At 39.1% G+C, this 17620-nt stretch overlaps 1 protein-coding gene across 1 annotated transcript; it reads left to right on the forward strand.

Moving 5' to 3' along the window:
* Positions 1 to 15: 15 nt before the first annotated feature.
* On the forward strand, positions 16 to 17612 carry LOC109013244 (germinal center kinase 1-like). Its single transcript, XM_035687539.1, has 20 exons — positions 16 to 128; positions 633 to 759; positions 4146 to 4202; positions 4991 to 5018; positions 5166 to 5288; positions 5946 to 6057; positions 6272 to 6309; positions 6451 to 6504; positions 6972 to 7040; positions 7163 to 7279; positions 7411 to 7479; positions 14282 to 14361; positions 14501 to 14629; positions 14704 to 14980; positions 15284 to 15373; positions 15475 to 15642; positions 16287 to 16414; positions 16505 to 16637; positions 17010 to 17134; positions 17255 to 17612. Exons 2-20 carry the CDS (start codon positions 665 to 667, stop codon positions 17445 to 17447), a joined length of 2085 nt encoding a protein of 694 aa, XP_035543432.1. The 5' UTR covers positions 16 to 128; positions 633 to 664; the 3' UTR covers positions 17448 to 17612.
* The last annotated feature ends 8 nt before the right edge of the window (positions 17613 to 17620 follow it).

The following is a 17620-nucleotide window of genomic DNA, read 5'->3' on the forward strand; positions in this document are numbered from 1 at the left end:
CTTTGGTTTCCAATTATTACGTAGAGAACGAAAACAAAGCTCCGTTAAATAAAGGTACAGCAGTTCCTCTCGATCCCTTTGGAGTTCCCAAAGTCTCTTTTGCTCTCACTCCCTGCAACGACACCCAGGTTAGCTTTGAAGTTTAAACCCAATTTCGTCGAGATTTTAAGAATCCGAAGCCTGAAGGCACGCGTGTGTTATCGTTTCGCTTTCATTTGATGGAATTTCTCTCCGTCTGTTTTGTCCCCTAAAATTATATTCTGGTGGGCAGTCAGCGTGTCATTATCCCACGTTTCGTAACGAGGATTGGAAAATAATATCTGACCCAAGTGCTTTGCTTTGAGTCCAAGAGCTTCTTTGCATTGTATTATTTTTTCCAGGTTTCTTTTAAGATATGGGATTTTAGCGCGTGATTTGTGTTTGATCTTGGGGGATGATTGATTTGGTGCTTGCACATGGTGTTTTCAGATTTTGCATTTGAATACAATATTCGGGTTTATTTACCCACTCGGGGTTTTGTGAATTTGGGATAGTGAATTTGTAGTGGGTTTTGAAGAATGTGGGAACGTGGAGGTATTCGGTTCGAGTTTGTGTCTAAGCATTGTTTGGTTTGGTGTTTTGGATTTGTGTAGCGAGTGAGGATACTAAGGCTTTCCTTGTGAAGATGACCGATGCTACGGGGTTAGTGGAGGCTGCAGGAACAAGATTTACTTCATTGGAGCTGATTGGGAGAGGATCATTCGGTGATGTTTATAAAGGGTAAGTCCGATTGGTGTCATCTTTCTTCTTAATTACGCTTTACTGTTATATACATTTGCTTTCCTGGATAACTTGCAAGTGAACATTTTGTTTTGTGGTTGGTTTTGCAATCCATTTAAGGTTGTGAGATCCTCATGGTTTTGCTTTTGCAGAATAGTGGTCTTTTGCTGCCCCCTCCCAATTGAGAACAGGATGGAGGGTTAGGACATGAGTTTGATAAAAAAATAAAAATTATTTTGTAACTCTATACTTTTATTGGTAAAAAAATTCATTTGTAACTTTTAACTTACTTTAAGTGGAATCATGATAATTCTGAATAATATACAATTATTTATATTCGGTGATAATTATATAACTAATTCATGAATACAAGCAATTTATTGGAAATATGTAGAGGTGCATTGCCTAAGTATGTGGATCATATACAAGAGGATCAATTAAATTCTGCTGCCATATACTCTGAAAAGGAACTTGTTTCTTATTGTGAATGTTCCCAATTAAAATACAAAGAGCCTCAACAGAACCAAATTTTTCTCAAATTTTGGTCCAACCTAGTGAATTAACTCAAAAAGTTAAATTTCCTTGTTTCAATTATCGTATACATTCAGGAACTCGTAATACAAATTTCTTAATCTACATAACTGCATGTACAAACTCTGGCATTGCACTTTGGTTGGATTATTGACTCACAATATCCATTTCAATCTGTTAGTTCAGTTGGGTAAAGCTTGTCCATGCAGTTGTGTTGTGTATTAATCACATTGCACAGCGTGTCCATGAACAAGCCAATAACGGAATAGGTCCTAATGGATTTGAATAAGGTTAACATCAGACCTTGAACAAATGAAAAGTGAATTTTAAGATGAAGGATGAAAAACTCTAGATGCAATTGTATAAAAAAACTAAGGAAGAATATTCTTTGATTGCTTAAATATGGATCCCATATCAACATCTATGTGGTTTGCTTATTAAGGATTGAAAGAAGTGGGAAATATTTATCTTCACATTGTGGTGGGTAATGAGACAAGGAATAGTTTAAAGATTTCTCATTTATTATTTGCTGATGATACCTTGATTTTTAGTGAGCCTGATTCTGATAATTTACGTGCTTTAAGAGCACTATTGCTGTGTTTTGAAGCTGCTTCGGGGTTAAGAGTTAATTTATTGAAGCCTGAAATTGTTCCTGTGGGTGATGTTCAGAATTTATCAGTTTTGGCTAACTTACTGGGGTGCAGAATCTCTTCATTGCCTTTGAGGTATCTTGGGCTTCCTTTGGGGGCCTCTCTTAAAGCTGTAGACATATGGGATGGGGTGATTGAAAAAATTGAAAGGAGGTTAGCTGGTTGGAAGAGGATCTACTTGTCTAAGGGGGGAAGATTTACTCTTATAAAAAGTACTTTGTCTAACCTGCCCACCTATTTCCTTTCTCTTTTTGCTCTTCCGGCAAGGGTTGAAAAGAGAATTGGGAGTTTATTTCGGAACTTCTTATGGGGTGGCAAAGGTGAGGAAAAAAAGTTTCATTTGGTTAGTTGGAAGAAGGTTTGTCAACCATTGGATCATGGTATGTGGGGATTAAAGATGTAAGGGTTTTTAATAGAGCTTTACTTGGGAAATGGCTTTGGAGATATCTATTGGAAAGTAAATCTCTTTGGAAAAATGTGATAGATGTGAAATATGGAAGTTTGTGGGGAGGTCGGCGTTCTAAAGAATCTAGTGGAGCTTACAGGGTGAGTTTATGGAAATTTATTAGAAAAGGATGGGATTCCTTCTCCAATAATTACAGATTGAAGGTGGGAGATGGAAAGAGGATACTCTTTTGGCATGATCTGTGGTGTGGGGATACTGCTCTCAAGTTGGAATTTCCTGCCCTTTCCAGAATTGCAAGGGATCAAAATGCAGCTGTTGGTGATTCTTACTGCAGCAGTAATAATAAGGTTGAATGGAATGTTATTTTTAAAAGGGATGTTAATGATTGGGAAGTGGATGAAGTTAAGGCATTGCTGGTTAAACTTTACAGCTCAAAGTTGGTGCTAGAAAGAGAGGATAGCATGGTGTGGATTCCTGCTGGAAATGCTAAGTTTTCAGTTTCATCTTATTACAGAATTTTGTCAAGCCATAGTAGTTGTGTATTCCCTTGGAAAAGTATTTGGAAAGTGAAAGTTCCTTCCAAGGTTGCTTTTTTCTGTTGGATGGCTTCTTTGGGCAAATTATTGACAACTGATAATCTTAGAAGGAGAGGATTGTTTATTGCTGATTGGTGTGTTATGTGCAAAAGGGATGGAGAATCAATAAATCATCTTTTTCTTCACTGTGAAGTGACAAGATTCTTGTGGAATGAGGCTTTGAGCTGGACATGTTTACATTGGGTAATGCCCAGAGAAGTGGTGGATTTATTGGTAGGGTGGAAGGGTTTGAAGGGCTGTAAGAAGGCGACGAGTGTTTGGAAGATGATTCCTCCTTGTCTTATCTGGTGCATATGGCTCGAAAGAAATGGGAGATGCTTTGAAGATAAAGAACACTCTTTGGGATCTTAGGGATTTTTTCTCGAGTACTTTGGGTTTTTGGACTAAAGCTTATGTAATGGTGGATAATTTTCTGAATCTTTTTTAGTTTTCTGGTGTTAGTTTTCTTTTTGTAGCTGGAAGTTGTAGATATTTCCTTTGTATATTTCCTGTGTACTTGGGCTTTTGCCTATTTCTTTGAATAAAAATTATTACTTATAAAAAAAAATTTATCTTCACATATGAGAGGAATTCCTGAATCTTATGAGAGAAGATGTAATAAGGATGTGTGGTTGTATAGTTTTGGGTTGTAGACACGTGCAGGCATGCACTTTTCATATTAGTTCTTTAGTGGGGACTATTTTGGGTTTTAGGCAAAAATTGTACGATTAATAAGCTGTAAATAGCTTACTAGTTGTGATCCCAGTGTGTACCGATTCCCCCACCCAACAACTAGTCCTTGAACCATGGACCTTTTAACTTTATGATTCATGCACTGCCAACAGATTATGTGGAGGGTCAGCTCCTTGTGTGCTGACTTCTTGGTTGTGATTATGTTTCTAATATGCGATCACACTGTTATCAAATTGGAAAATTCACATTTCTTTTTACTTGAAAGCACTAGGCAATGCTACTTTCATTTGAGTGGTGCACACACGTTTGGCTATGTGGCCCTGTCAGATGCTATCACATTCCCTTGAATTTGATAAATATACGATGGTAGATTAAAATCATAGTTGGTGACTGATCATAATTGCCTCATGTACAGGTTGATATCTACCTAGTAAAATTTAATGCTTATATAAGATAGTCATACAGTTCATCATAATCTAATGAACATTTGCCACATTTTTCTGATGACCTTGATGCCTTCCTAATTTGCAGGTTTGATAAGGATCTTAACAAAGAAGTAGCGATTAAAGTAATTGACTTGGAAGAGTCGTAAGTAGATAGCTTCCCACACATTTGTTCTTATGGTTTTAGATTCTACTTTCATCGTCTGGAGTTAAGGTTTTTTGTGTTTTTGTTTTTGTTTTTTTTTGTTTTCTCTTTTGGGGGCTGTTTCTTGTTCTGATATGAACTTTTCGAACAGCACAAAGTGCAGGAAAAAGGTCCAGGATCATCTGAATCCCATGTCATTTTGCGAATAAAAAAAGCACAATTTCATTACATAGACTCTTAAGTGTTTTAAGCACTTGCCCAAAACAGCAATGATGTTGTTTTAAGCACTTGTTTCTTTTTCAGGTTCCTAGAATGTATTTAGGTGTTTTCTTTTGTATACTCCTTGGGGATTTGGGGAACGCCTATTTCATTCTCAGAGTAGTAAAGTCATTTTTACCTTTAAAAAAATGGCTTGTTTATATCAATTTGGAGGTTGCTCTAAGCCTCTACTTGCCTCACCTGAATCTGCTGTAACGTTATCAAAAGGAAAGACTCACTATTGGGCTTCCACATTTCCTTTCTTGTGTAAGAATATCTGGAGATGTTTTTGAAAGATTTTGATTTGACCTATTTAGCTGATTGGATGGTATTTTGTGGTCTTATTACTCATGTCAAGGGCCTTGTCCCATTTTTTATGACATCTATTTTTTTTCTCTGCTTCATTGTTTGCTGCTGATTTTTGGTTGCAAGTGAGCACTTTTTAGCTCACAGCATGCTTCACACTTAATTCTTATTTGACTTGTTTAATGAGCAATGCTTAAAACTACCTTTTCAATTTTCTTCTGCAGGGAGGATGAAATTGAAGACATTCAGAAGGTATTACTTCACAATTTTCTTCTGCCACAAGTTCACAATTCACTCCATTCTTATGAGAGGAGGAAATGTCATTTGAGCTACAGCTCATTGGCTCATATCTGCTGTAAAGATACAATTACGTACCTCATCTATCTTTTTTAATGACAGGAAATTTCTGTTTTGTCACAATGTCGATCTCTCTATATTACCGAGTACTATGGTTCCTATCTCCACCAGACTAAACTCTGGATCATAATGGAATACATGGCTGGTGGCTCGGTTGCTGATCTAGTAGGTTACTTTATTGACTTCCATCTACATGTTCATCGCATGAAAGTTTGAAGTTGCTTTCTTTTTAGGATTTGAGTATTGATGAAAGATCTTTATCTCACTGTCTTGTAAATGTTTGTCACAGATGAGAGATCTTTTGGTGTTAGGTTGATGCAAAGGAAAAAATGCATTTTTTTCATGTGTAAACTGCATGAAAGTTTGATACTTGTTTACATGTTCATCAGATGAGTACTGATTAACTAGTGTTCATTAATTGCTCTTTTTCTTAGGTACCTATATTTCTGTTCTGTCTTATATGCTTTCCCTGAAAAATAAACTGTAATATCCGTAGGTATGTTTGTCATTTTATGAATGATTTGCCTAACCTTTCTTTACACTTTTCAATGAGAAGGGAAACTCTTGTCAAAGTTGTTTGATTGAGCTGCTTCTTTTTCTTTCTTCTTCTATGTGTTCGTGTTTATGAATGCAAGCAAGTTCTTAAATACACGTAGATGGAAAAATATTTAAAAATAATTTCATACATTGCATATTTGTCCTCTTGTATACTATTTTTATACTCAATGCTGCTCTTTCCTTAATAATGTATGCATTATATATTAAAAAATATATATGAAAACATGCTATATTGACAGCTAACAGAAATTTTTGCTTCTGCAGCTCCAATCAGGTCCTCCACTAGATGAAATGTCAATTGCTTGTATATTACGTGACTTGCTGCATGCAATTGAGTATCTGCACAATGAAGGAAAAATCCATCGAGATATTAAAGGTTTTCTTGCCACCCACGCTGACTGTCTACATAACAGATATGCTGAGAAATTTCCCAATTTGTTTTCTTAAAGATTTCATAAATTTGATATATTGTGTTTGAAACATTTTTTCCTCTGCCTGCAGCTTCATAATAATTTTCCACTTAAACTTTCTCCCAGTATTTTTTTTTTTTTTTATCTTTGTGTGATGACCTAATATTATAATTTTTGCAGCGGCAAACATATTGTTGACTGAGAATGGCGATGTCAAGGTATAAATTTTTTGCTCAATGTGGCCTACAATTGGCTTAATTCTGTGTAAAGGCTGACTAACTGGAAAACATCGATGATATGGGTTGAATTACATAAATTTGCTTCTGGCCTTCTGCATTGAGAGTGTCACCTTGTCACAGGTTGCAGATTTTGGGGTTTCTGCACAATTAACAAGGACTATATCAAGAAGAAAGGTACTCCATGTCTGTCATACTGTAATTGTTTGCTTGTTTCGCATGGCCTGGGTTTTTTTTTGGCGGGAGTGGGGAGGGGAGGTGAGGGCAGAGGGGCACATAATTTATTTACTAATGGTCATGATTTTCTTCCTCTCGTGATGATGTGAGACATATTGCGGAAGAATCTGATTAATGCTTTCTTCCTGATTGCCTACTGTTTGTAGCTGTCAAGTTATTTATGACAGCTACTTATCTCCTGGTTTCATTGCCATATCGGACAATGGAAGCAACGGGTGTTAATTTTTAAAATCTCACGTCTTATGAATGAGAGTGGGAGGGAGGGGTGGGTGGGGCAGAAACTTGATTTATTGAAAATTATCTTTCTTCCAAGTTCTCAAATATATGGTCTTTTGAGTTTGGTTGTGATGACGTCAACTATTCAATAATTCATTTCTGGGATGCATTAATTTGTTTGACAATGTCAGACATTTGTGGGAACACCTTTCTGGATGGCGCCAGAAGTCATTCAAAATTCAGAAGGGTACAATGAGAAGGTATTATATCTCAAAACAGTGTTTGGGATCTTTATTTTTGGGAGTTATATTTTTTTTTTGCTGCTTATGCACTTCCCACCCCTACTCCATGCTTCCCCCTTTTCACCCTTTTCTTGATGCAGGCAGATATCTGGTCTCTTGGAATAACTGCAATTGAGATGGCCAAAGGGGAACCTCCACTTGCGGATCTTCACCCAATGCGAGTTCTTTTTATCATTCCTCGGGAAAATCCACCACAGGTCTGTTATCATTCCTTAATGCCTCAGTGATTATTCTTGGTACAAAAATGGAACACTGAAATGCTTTTTTACCTGATGGAAGCATCATACTTCACAATTTAAAGGAATCATGACTTGTGTTTTTCATGCAGCTGGATGATCATTTTTCTCGTCCGATGAAAGAATTTGTTGCGTTGTGTTTAAAGAAAGTACCTGCAGAGGCAAGTAATTATACCCTTCAAATACCCCCCACTGTTTTCGAAAGTGCATGTATTTTAAATGATATGTGGTGGAAGAGTTTATTAGGATTAAAAGAGCATGTTAGCAAGAAGAATTTGTTACAGGGGTAGTTTGGTCATTTTATGTATTTGCGGCCCCGTATAATAAAGGTGCTAGAGAGACCAAGTACACTTCTCAGTCTCTTCTTTCTCTATATGCTTTGTATGCAAATCTTATAACTGTATTTATACCATCCAAATGAATGGGTATGATTAAGGTCAATAGCCTGGACCATCTTGCGAGCACTACGTAATATATTATTTCTTTTTTCTTCTGGCAAGTAGATATTATTTTGTTTAATATATTTGATTTTGGATTTTACTTGAACATGCTAGTTTTATTGATGATAAAGAAAATATGGAGGGCATTCGATTAAGCTTCATTCTCCCCTCTTAGATGAGAGATCCATTCAATTAAGGTTACTAGCTTGGAGCTTCTGTAGAGCTTTACATATTTATAACTCAACAATCTCAGTATCTTATATTATATTGTGGTGTTGGCATGTCAGATGATTTAATTGATGTTGCACACTTTGTATTGGTGGGCAAAAACCCATTATAGCGTTCTCTTTTGTATTTCTAGTTTTCAGGACAGTATTTCTATCCTGCTCAGCTTCAGTGACATGAGTGCCATGTTAGCATGTATCTCCAAAGACTGTCATCCTTGTGTAAACTGATTGTGCCAATTGGTCTACCCTCCTTGAGTAGAAGTAAGCAATTTTATACATTTGGAACGTATTGTTTCAGATGGTTATCTTCCCTTTCTCAATAATGCCTGGAGAGCCATGTTTTTTCTTCGTCAGTGTTCTGCTTTCGCTGGTTGAAACCAGCATTGTTTTTTAGCTTAGTTTTTTTCCTTCTCAGTACCTTTTGAGTAGTTGTTTTGTGATGGGGTCGAGTAGGAATGTTGTTATTGATCAAAAGTACTTCGAGTTTAAGAAGATGAATGCAAGGTGGTGGAGAATCACTGAGAGCATCTGTTGCGCTGTGAATCACATTTTTATTGATCAAGACTCTTTAGGATGGTTGGCTGTAATGGTGGAGGAAGGGGTAGTTTATGAGGGACCCTCTGTGTTCATCAGATCATGTAGAAATGGTTCTCAGGTGGTGTTGTTGCAGAGGCAACGCAACTCTTATGGGAGCTATTTCTCATTATCGGAGTTCGGCCAAGAGAGACGGCGTGGCTTACTAGTGATTCCGGAAGGGAAGGAAGGGGCAGGTTGGAGGAACTTTGGAGAGTTGCTGAAGGATTTTTCTGCAACTTCTTCTGTTTTGGGAAGGAAAAACAGAGGGAGCCACCCATGGACGCCTCCTCCTTCATCGCAGGGACATCAAGCTTTCTCTTCGTACAGAGAGGCCTTGTCTCGAGCTCTAAAACCTGCAGAGGGGTCAAGTCTGGCGAAGGCGCGGCACTGTGAAGTGGCAGGTGTATGTCAGCGCCAAGTTTGTTAACTCTGCAGCATGCCTTGGTAGAGATGGAGATGCAAGTGGGGGGGTTTACTTCTTAATATGGGAATGATAAAACGCAGCGTTGAGGAGGCTTTACAGAGGGAGAAGGCCCATTAAATGGGCCGGTTTATGTTCCTGGGCTTAAGGGTAAATGTGTGGCTTCTGATGGGCCTCACCGCAGGCCAGCCTTCCAGTGGCCCAACGGCCCAATTTGATGGACAAGCCTGTCTCTCAGGCCTAGGGCTCGAAATTTGCCTGGAGACGTAGGGCTTCTTTCAGAAAAACCCCTTCGTCATCCCTACCTTCACCGTCGGCGGTGGGTCAGGGGTTGACGTCGATGGTGGTGATTTCGTCGGAAGTAGTGGTGGGTCCATCGAAGAGGCTTGGGGCGCCGGAGTTGGTGTCGATAGGGATGAGTGCTGACGAGTCTAATCTGTGTAGTGTAGTTTCATCGTCGGAATCTACACAGAAACAGAAACTTACACCTTCCCTTGCATCGGCAACGACAACCACAAGAATGACAACCCAAACAACAGAAACTTCTGATGAAGCCAATGGTCCTGCGCAAGGTTCGTTGGAACTCGGGGAGCTTATGGATGGGCCGCCACCCTTTGTGGTGGCACAGACTTCGTTGTTGGTATGCTCTCGTCTTTCTCCTGACTCTCTGGTGGCAAAATCATTACCGGCGTTGGAGATGATTGTTGATGTTGGTGAGTTCTCGGGCCTTGTGGTGGCACAGACTGTGCTGCCGGCACCCTCTGGGTTGGTTTTTGTTCCTTTGGCGGCGAAAGAACTAGTCCAGGTGTCGGATCAGGCAGTTTCTTCGGGACTAGAGATGGTAGAAGATGCTAGCTCTTTGGTTTTGTTTACTAATAATAGGGAGGGGGAGGATGAACCTACTCCAATCTTTTCCTTTCATCCCAATGTGTTAGATTGGGTTATTCAGAGAGCAATGGACATTAAGCATATGGTAGGAATTTCTTACGGGGATTTTGAAGCTGAATTTATGGCCCTACTTACAGCTGTAAAGGCTATGAATGCCCAATCCAAGTCTGATCAATCCTTGGCCTCGGCTAAAAAAAGGGAAAGAGAACTCAGAAGGCTAGATTGGGCAATGAAAGAGGATAGAGGTGAGAAGAGCTCTACTCGGGAGCGTAGTAAGGGGAGGGGTAAAATGGTTGTCCCATGAAGTCAAAAATAATATCATGAAATGTGATGGGGCTGCATGATCTTAATAAGCGGCTCCAAGTCAGAAATTTACTTCACCAATGGAAAGGGGATATTATATGCTTATAAGAGACTAAGTTGGAAACTATTACAAGACAAGTAGTTTGCAGCTTATGGAGAGGACAACATGTTGGGTGGTCTTATCTACCATTGAGAGGAGCTTCTGGGGGAGTTCTCATTATGTTTGACACAAGGGTGGTGGAAAGGGTGGGGGAGTGTGTGGGTGATTTCTCAGTTGCATGCTCTTTTGTTAATTTAGAAGACGACATCAAATGGGCTTTTGCTGGTGTTTATGGCTCAAATATTGACTCAGAGAGAAGATTTTTGTGGGAAGAATTGGTGGGAGTCATTAGTTGGTGGGAGCTACCAAGTTGCATTGGGGGGGACATTAATACATCTCGCTTTCCAAGCGAAAGGTCGGGAGCTCCTCACATCACTCCTGCTATGAGTGATTTTTCTGATTTCATTTCAGAATAGGAGCTCATGGATATTCCACTATCAGGAGGCACGTTTACCTGGTCCAACAACCGTGATTTTCCATCTTGGTCGAAGATCAATAGATTTTTGCTAACCTCTGATTGGGAGTTACACTTCCCGAATGTAGCTCAAAGAAGATTACCCCGTTTATGCTCCGACCACTTCCCTATCATTTTAGATTGTGGAGGCATCCAAGGGGGTAGAAGGTATTTCAAATTTGAGCGTATGTGGCTTAAAACTGATGGTTTTGTAGATAAGGTCAGACAATGGTGGACTTCCTATAGTTTCCAAGGCTCTCCAAGCTTCATTATGGCAAAAAAGTTGAAAGCGTTGAAACAGGACCTGAAGCAGTGGAATGAACAAGTTTTTGACATTGTGTTTCAGCAGAAGCTCTCTCTTATTGAAGAATTACAGGGTCTGGAAGGCTAGGAGGAGGCTAGAATCCTCTCTAAACCTGAGAAAATTCGTAAGAGCCAGGTAGTAGCTAATCTTGAAAGGGTTACTTTGATGGAGGAAATTTCATACATACAGAAATCAAGGGTACTCTGGCTTAAGGAATGGGACAAATGCACGAAATTCTTTCATAGGATGGCTAACTCTCACAGGAGGAACAATGCTATTGATACACTGATGATAGATGGGGTAGCTTCTTCAAATCAGATGGTTATCAAAAATCACATTGAACAATACTATCAACAACTTTTATCTGAAGAGCATAATTGGAGACCGAGAGTAGATAGTTTGTCTTTTTCCACTTTAGATCAATAGAGTGCAGGGTGGTTAGAAAGGCCATTTACAGAAGAGGAAGTGGGCAATGTTATCAGAGGTATGGCAAGTGATAAGGCTCCCAGTCCAGATGGCTTTACTTTAGGTTTCTTTCAAGTTTGTTGGGAGGGGTTCAAGGAAGATATTATGCAAGTCTTTCATGAATTTCATTCTAATGCTAGATTTGAAAAGAGTCTCAATGCCACCTTTTTTGCCCTTATTCCTAAAAAGGTGGGGTCTAGGGATGTGAGAGACTATCGCCCCATTAGTCTTGCTAATGCGATGTACAAGATTCTATCCAAAGTGTTAGCAAATAGACTAAGCTCGGTGGTGGAAAAACTAATCTCGAAGCTGCAAAATGTGTTTGTCAAAGGTAGACAAATTCTTGACTCGGTACTTATCGCAAATGAAGTCTTGGATGGTCGATTGAAGTCTAGAGAACCCGGGCTACTTTGCAAGTTAGACATGGAGAAAACATATGATCGTGTCAACTGGAAGTTCCTTCTTTACTTGGAAGATGTGGTTTTGGGGGAAAATGGCAGAAATTGGTAGAATTTTGTATCTCTTCAGCTTGTTTCTCTATTTTGGTAAATGGTTGTCCAATGGGTTTCTTCAACACCTCTCGTGGCCTGAGATAGGGAGATCTACTTTCTCCTATTCTTTTCCTTTTTGTCATGGAAGCTCTCAACAAGATGATTGAGGGCCTGGTGGATGGTGGGTTACTCCATGGTTTCTCGGTGGGGAATGACAATCTCCACATTTCTCACTTGTTATTTGCTGATGACACGCTCATTTTTTGTGGTGCACACCTTGGACAAGTCCAAGACTTGAGGGCGCTTCTCCTTTGCTTTGCTGTTGTGTCAGGTTTGAGCATCAACCTCGCAAAGTCAGAAATAGTGCCAGTGGGGGCTGCCCCCGATGTGGAGATTCTAGCTACTACCCTAGGATGTAAGATATCTTCACTTCCTTTGAAGTATCTTGGCTTACCGTTGGGTGCCTCTTTTAAATCTGAAAGGATTTGGAACGATGTAGTCGAAAGGGTAAAGTGCAAATTGGTTGCTTGGAAGAGGTTATGCTTGTCGAAAGGTGGTAAGTTGACTTTGATTGAAAGTACTATTTCTAACTTACCCACCTATTTTTTGCCTTTGTTCCCACTTCCCATAAATGTGGCTAATCGCATTGAGAAGCTACAAAGGGATTTCTTATGGAGTGGATTGGGGGAAGAGTTCAAATTCCACCTGGTTAATTGGTCAACAATTTGTACCCCATTTTCTTGGGGGGTATTGGAGATTCGCTACTTGATGAAATTCAATCAAACTCTTTTGGGTAAGTGGTTGTGGAGGTACCAAAATGAAATAGAGGCCCTATGGAAGTCCGTTATAGATTCTCAATTTGGGGAAGTTTGAGAATGATGGTGCTCGAATGAGGTATGAGGTACTCATGGAGTGAGCTTGTGGAAAAACATTAAGAGCCTTTGGAGGACCTTCCGGGGCCATGAACATTTTGTTGTAGGCGATGGTTTGCGTGTCCGTTTTTGGCTTGATATATGTTGTGGTAACCACTGTCTACAAGATACCTTCCCTGCCATCCTTGTGCTTGCTAGAGTAAAGGAGGCATCGATTGCCGACCTTTTGGTCTTTTCAAATGGCACCCCTCAATGGAATGTTGAATTCATTAGGGCAGCTCATAATTGGGAGTTGGAGTCTATTTTGGAGTTCTTTGCGGCATTATATTCTGCAAGTATCCCGGGGGGCTCTGGAGACAAGATGCATTGGAATCATTCTAAGAAAGATATCTTCTCTGTCAGTTCTTTTTACCAAAAGCTCACGAACTCCGGAATGTCTATGTTCTCATGTAAGAGCATATGGAAGACGATAGCTCTTTCAAAAGCAGCTTTCTTTGTCTGGACAACATCTTTGGACAAGATTCTCACTACAAATCATTTGAGGAAACGTTGGGTTATTGTCCTAGATTGGTGTTGTGTGTGTAAGAAGCATAGAGAGTCAGTTGATTATCTGCTTTTACACTGCGAGGTGGCCAAGGCTATATGGGATGATTTTTTCTTAAGAGTCGGATTGTCTTGGGTTATGTCTTGTAGATTAGTGGACTTCCTCACAGGCTGGAGAGGTCTTCATGGAGATTCTCAGGTAGCGGCAATTTGGAGATTGGTACCAATATGCATGTGTTGGTGTATTTGGAGTGAGAGAAATGCTAGATGTTTTGATGATCAAGAGAGAACTTTGGATGAGCTTAAAGTTTTCTTTTTTAAGTCATTGTTCCTATGGGCGGGGGCTATAGTTTGTAACGGACTTAGTGTCCATGATCTTCTTCTTTCTTTTGTAACCTCTAGCTAGACGTTTTTCATGTATACTTCCCATGTACCTGGGCCTTGCCTATTTCTATGAATACAATATCTTTGATTACCTATCAAAAAAAGTATATATCTCCACCTCCACTTGAGTTGGATTAACCCTCAAAAACAGAATTCTTTAATTATCTCAACCAAAGTAACAAACTGCAAAGACTAATCAAGTCTCAGCTATCCTTGAAGTTGAGCACAAGGACTAGCTTAGTCTATATATATATACAAGTAGAACTAGCTCAGTCAATGTTTTGGCTAGAATTATTTGCTTCACTGTAGTGTCTTCCTGAGATGCAACTTCATGAATAAAGTAGCTAAGGTTTCTTTGGATCTAAGGTTCTCACATCTAGTGCAAGTATTGTTTAGAAATTAGAAACATTTTGTATTATATCTTGTGTCACAACATTTTGTAACTTTTATTGAGCACTCAACATTTCGTATTATATCCTTTTTAATCAATTGCAGAGGCCAAGTGCTAAGGAACTTCTCAAACACCGTTTCATAAGAAATGCTAAGAAGAGTCCGAGACTTTTGGAGAGAATAAGGTGTGTGAACATCCATATAACCTAGTAGTGGCATGCATCTGTGTTCAATACTGACAACAAAAAAATAAAATGCAGAAATAGTGTGTTAGTGCAGAGTCTGATTGTTGTTAACGTCTCATACCTTCTCTATTCTTAACAGAGAGCGTCCAAGATACCAAGTAAAGGAAGATGCAGATGTTTCTAGAAATGGTACTAAAGCCATAGGGGAGGCATCCGATACAGTGAAGGCAGCAAGAGATCCAAGAGGAGAAGAAACTGCTCGAGCCAGGTGAGTTGAATCTGTTGGTTAATTGTACTTTGTTTGGTATTTGTTTGAATTCCGAATCATTTTCTGATCTGCAGTGGTCAGGGTAAAACCCTGAAAAATGCTGGATGGGACTTCAGCATTAGTGGATCACAGAGCACAGGGACTGTTAGGAATGTTGTAAGACCACCTCCAGCTAGAGAAAGGAGACCAGAAGCTTTATATAATCAGGCTGCCCAAAAAAGAACTCATGATAGTGGTAACCAAGGGTTGTCTGCATCTGGAAATGCGAATCATGTATTACTAGAGGCTTCCTTCGGGAGGGATGCCAGAGTATTATACAACAACGAGCATCAGGATAATTACCATGGAGATGTAATTGTCTCTCTGTCTGTCTCTGTCTCTGTCTCTCTCTACACACACACACATATGGAGCTCCGCCTATTTTGTTCTGTACTAATACATAGCACAAGCTATACTAGTCACCCTTCCTTCAATATTACAGCTGTCCTAATTAATGTTTAATTTAATTAGGTTTTGATGTTTGTTAAGCAAAGACTTACTTTTTCTCCTTAAAAATCTGATTAACCAACTTTCAAGTCAATTGGTTGTTTTGAACATTGATGTATATAAACCTCTCAAGGTCTTCTCAAGTTTTTATTGGTGCTCAATTTCCAGGATGAATTATCTGCAAGTGGGTCCGGAACTGTTGTTATACGCTCTCCAAGAGGATCTCAGTCATCTCTATTTAGCGATCAAAGTATGCCGGTATGGTTTCTGTCTGGGTGTGATAAATAAGAAATTTTAAGTTTCCATCTACCCTTTCCATGCTAGCCAGTCATTTGATTTGAATTTACCATACTGTGTAGTTTAGCAGCTCATATGCAACTTTTGAAGATTCATCTACAAGTGGAACTGTAGTTATCCGAGGCCAACATGACGATTCTGACTCTCCTCGGACTCCAAAATCCAGGCTGGGAATTCAAGAGAAAACTTATACTGCCTCACTTGAAGACAGTGCGATAAACCTTGCAGAGGTTGTTTTAGTTTGTCATGCTGTCTTCAGTTTCTTTAATGTTAGCTTCTAACGTGCCTAGTGAACATAAATAATTAAGAGTTAGGTTTTCAACATTGACCATCCTGAACTGTAGTTTAGATGCTTTATGATCTGTAATTACTCACCCGGTGGCTCTTGAACCCAACAGAACACCCTTCACCCTTTCTTATTTGAGTTACACTATCTGTTTCTTCATTCATCAGCTTTATTTCTTTTTGTTGAACCCAACAGCACACCCTTCACCCTATTTTTATTTGAGTAACACTTTTATCTGTATCTATATGCATCAGCTTTATTGCATTTTATTGAGTAACCAAAGAAACTTGTCTAAGTATATTCTTGAAATGATGAAGTGTATTTCATAACCTTTTTCCTTTATTTTTTTTCATTATGCCTCATATAATATTTATGAAGGTTTCATTCTGACATTTTCCTGATTTTCCATTGAATCATATTTTCCCCAGTTGAGTTCCTGACTTCCTTTATGACAGTTATGGTCAATATCAGAACTTGAAATAATCATTGGCTTCCCATCTAGGATTTTGCCTAGCTTTTGTTTTAATAAATGTGTCACTGAACTTAGCTGAAAGTATTTTCAATTATTTTGTTGATATGACTCATTAGGCGAAGGCTGCACTTCAAGGAGGGTTGAGAAGAGGAAATGCCAGGGAAAGATCTACAACAGGAAAGATCGACAATGACCTGCAGGAAAGCAGAAAAGACCAGATGACGAGCAGCTCAGATTCTTCCAGGTACATCCATTGCTTACACAGGTGTTAGTTAAAAGAAAATTAATGGTTTGGTTATTGCAAAATTTTTAACGGACAACATTTTTCCCTCAGACATTCTCGTGAATACTTGGATGCACAAAAAGGAAATTCAAGATCACAACATTCGAGTGATGATGAAGTCAGTCTAAAAATTGCATCATCATCTGCGCCATTATCAGTTTTGCTTATTCCTTCACTAAAAGAGGTGAGCATCCAGAAGTGTTTGCTTTAAATAGTCACCTTCTAGAGTTGTAATTTTGTATGTGGGGCGAAATGAAGCTGCTTGTGCTAATTGCAAGTAGTTAAGAGTGAACCACAGTTATTCCATTCAGAGAATTCAAATTTGGTGCAGATGGTCAGCCAGAGGATAATAGTTTTTTGACAGTGAAAATGAGCTAATTATTCTGAAGATGGGGTTGAAATGACATTATGTCTAGAAAATACTTGTAAAGAATCGGGGATATTGAATTTGTTAATGACACTAACGTGTGCAAAATAAACTATGGTAAGCAATCTTCATCACCCATGTCTTCAAGTTTTAGTATCTTTAGTGAGCGGCTCAACCTCCTATTTGTAGGCCATCGCGGAAGATCCAGAAGGGTCTGTTGTGCATTCTGTTACAAAATCACTCATAAATGTGGAACGCATGAAGCCTGGATCTTGTGAGGTTCTTGTGAGGAGGTTGCTTCAGCAATTGGCAAGGTTGAAAATTTCTGCTTCCTTCCCATATTCTCATGTCTAGGTCCCAGTGTCTTATCACTCAAGTTGTTCCTGGTGTTCTATTTGAAAATTCTTTTATGAAATTATTAATGTTGTTTGCAGTTCAAAGGAATCTTCATTGAAAGACCTCCAGGAGCTCGCTGCTTGTTTGTTCACCAAGGTCAAACCAACGCCTGAAGTGCAAAATTCAAATTCGGAAACCGATAACAAGAAAAAGCAACAGAACAAGGAACTTAATTCAAATGCCAATTTAAGCCCACTTGCTAGATTTCTGCTATCAAGGTTAGTCAAGTGATTGTTCATCTGATTGTATTATTTAGATTAGGGTGTGCACACCTTGGTAAACCATCTTTGGACTCCATGTCCTGAAAATAGAAGATTATAATCAGCAGTTAAGGTCCAACTCAATACATGTATGCGATCTAAATTTTAATGGATCGTTTCGAGTGCTGCCCTCCTTCTTGACGC

The sequence above is a fragment of the Juglans regia genome, chromosome 2 (assembly GCF_001411555.2).
Source record: "Juglans regia cultivar Chandler chromosome 2, Walnut 2.0, whole genome shotgun sequence".
Classification (NCBI taxonomy): domain Eukaryota; kingdom Viridiplantae; phylum Streptophyta; class Magnoliopsida; order Fagales; family Juglandaceae; genus Juglans; species Juglans regia.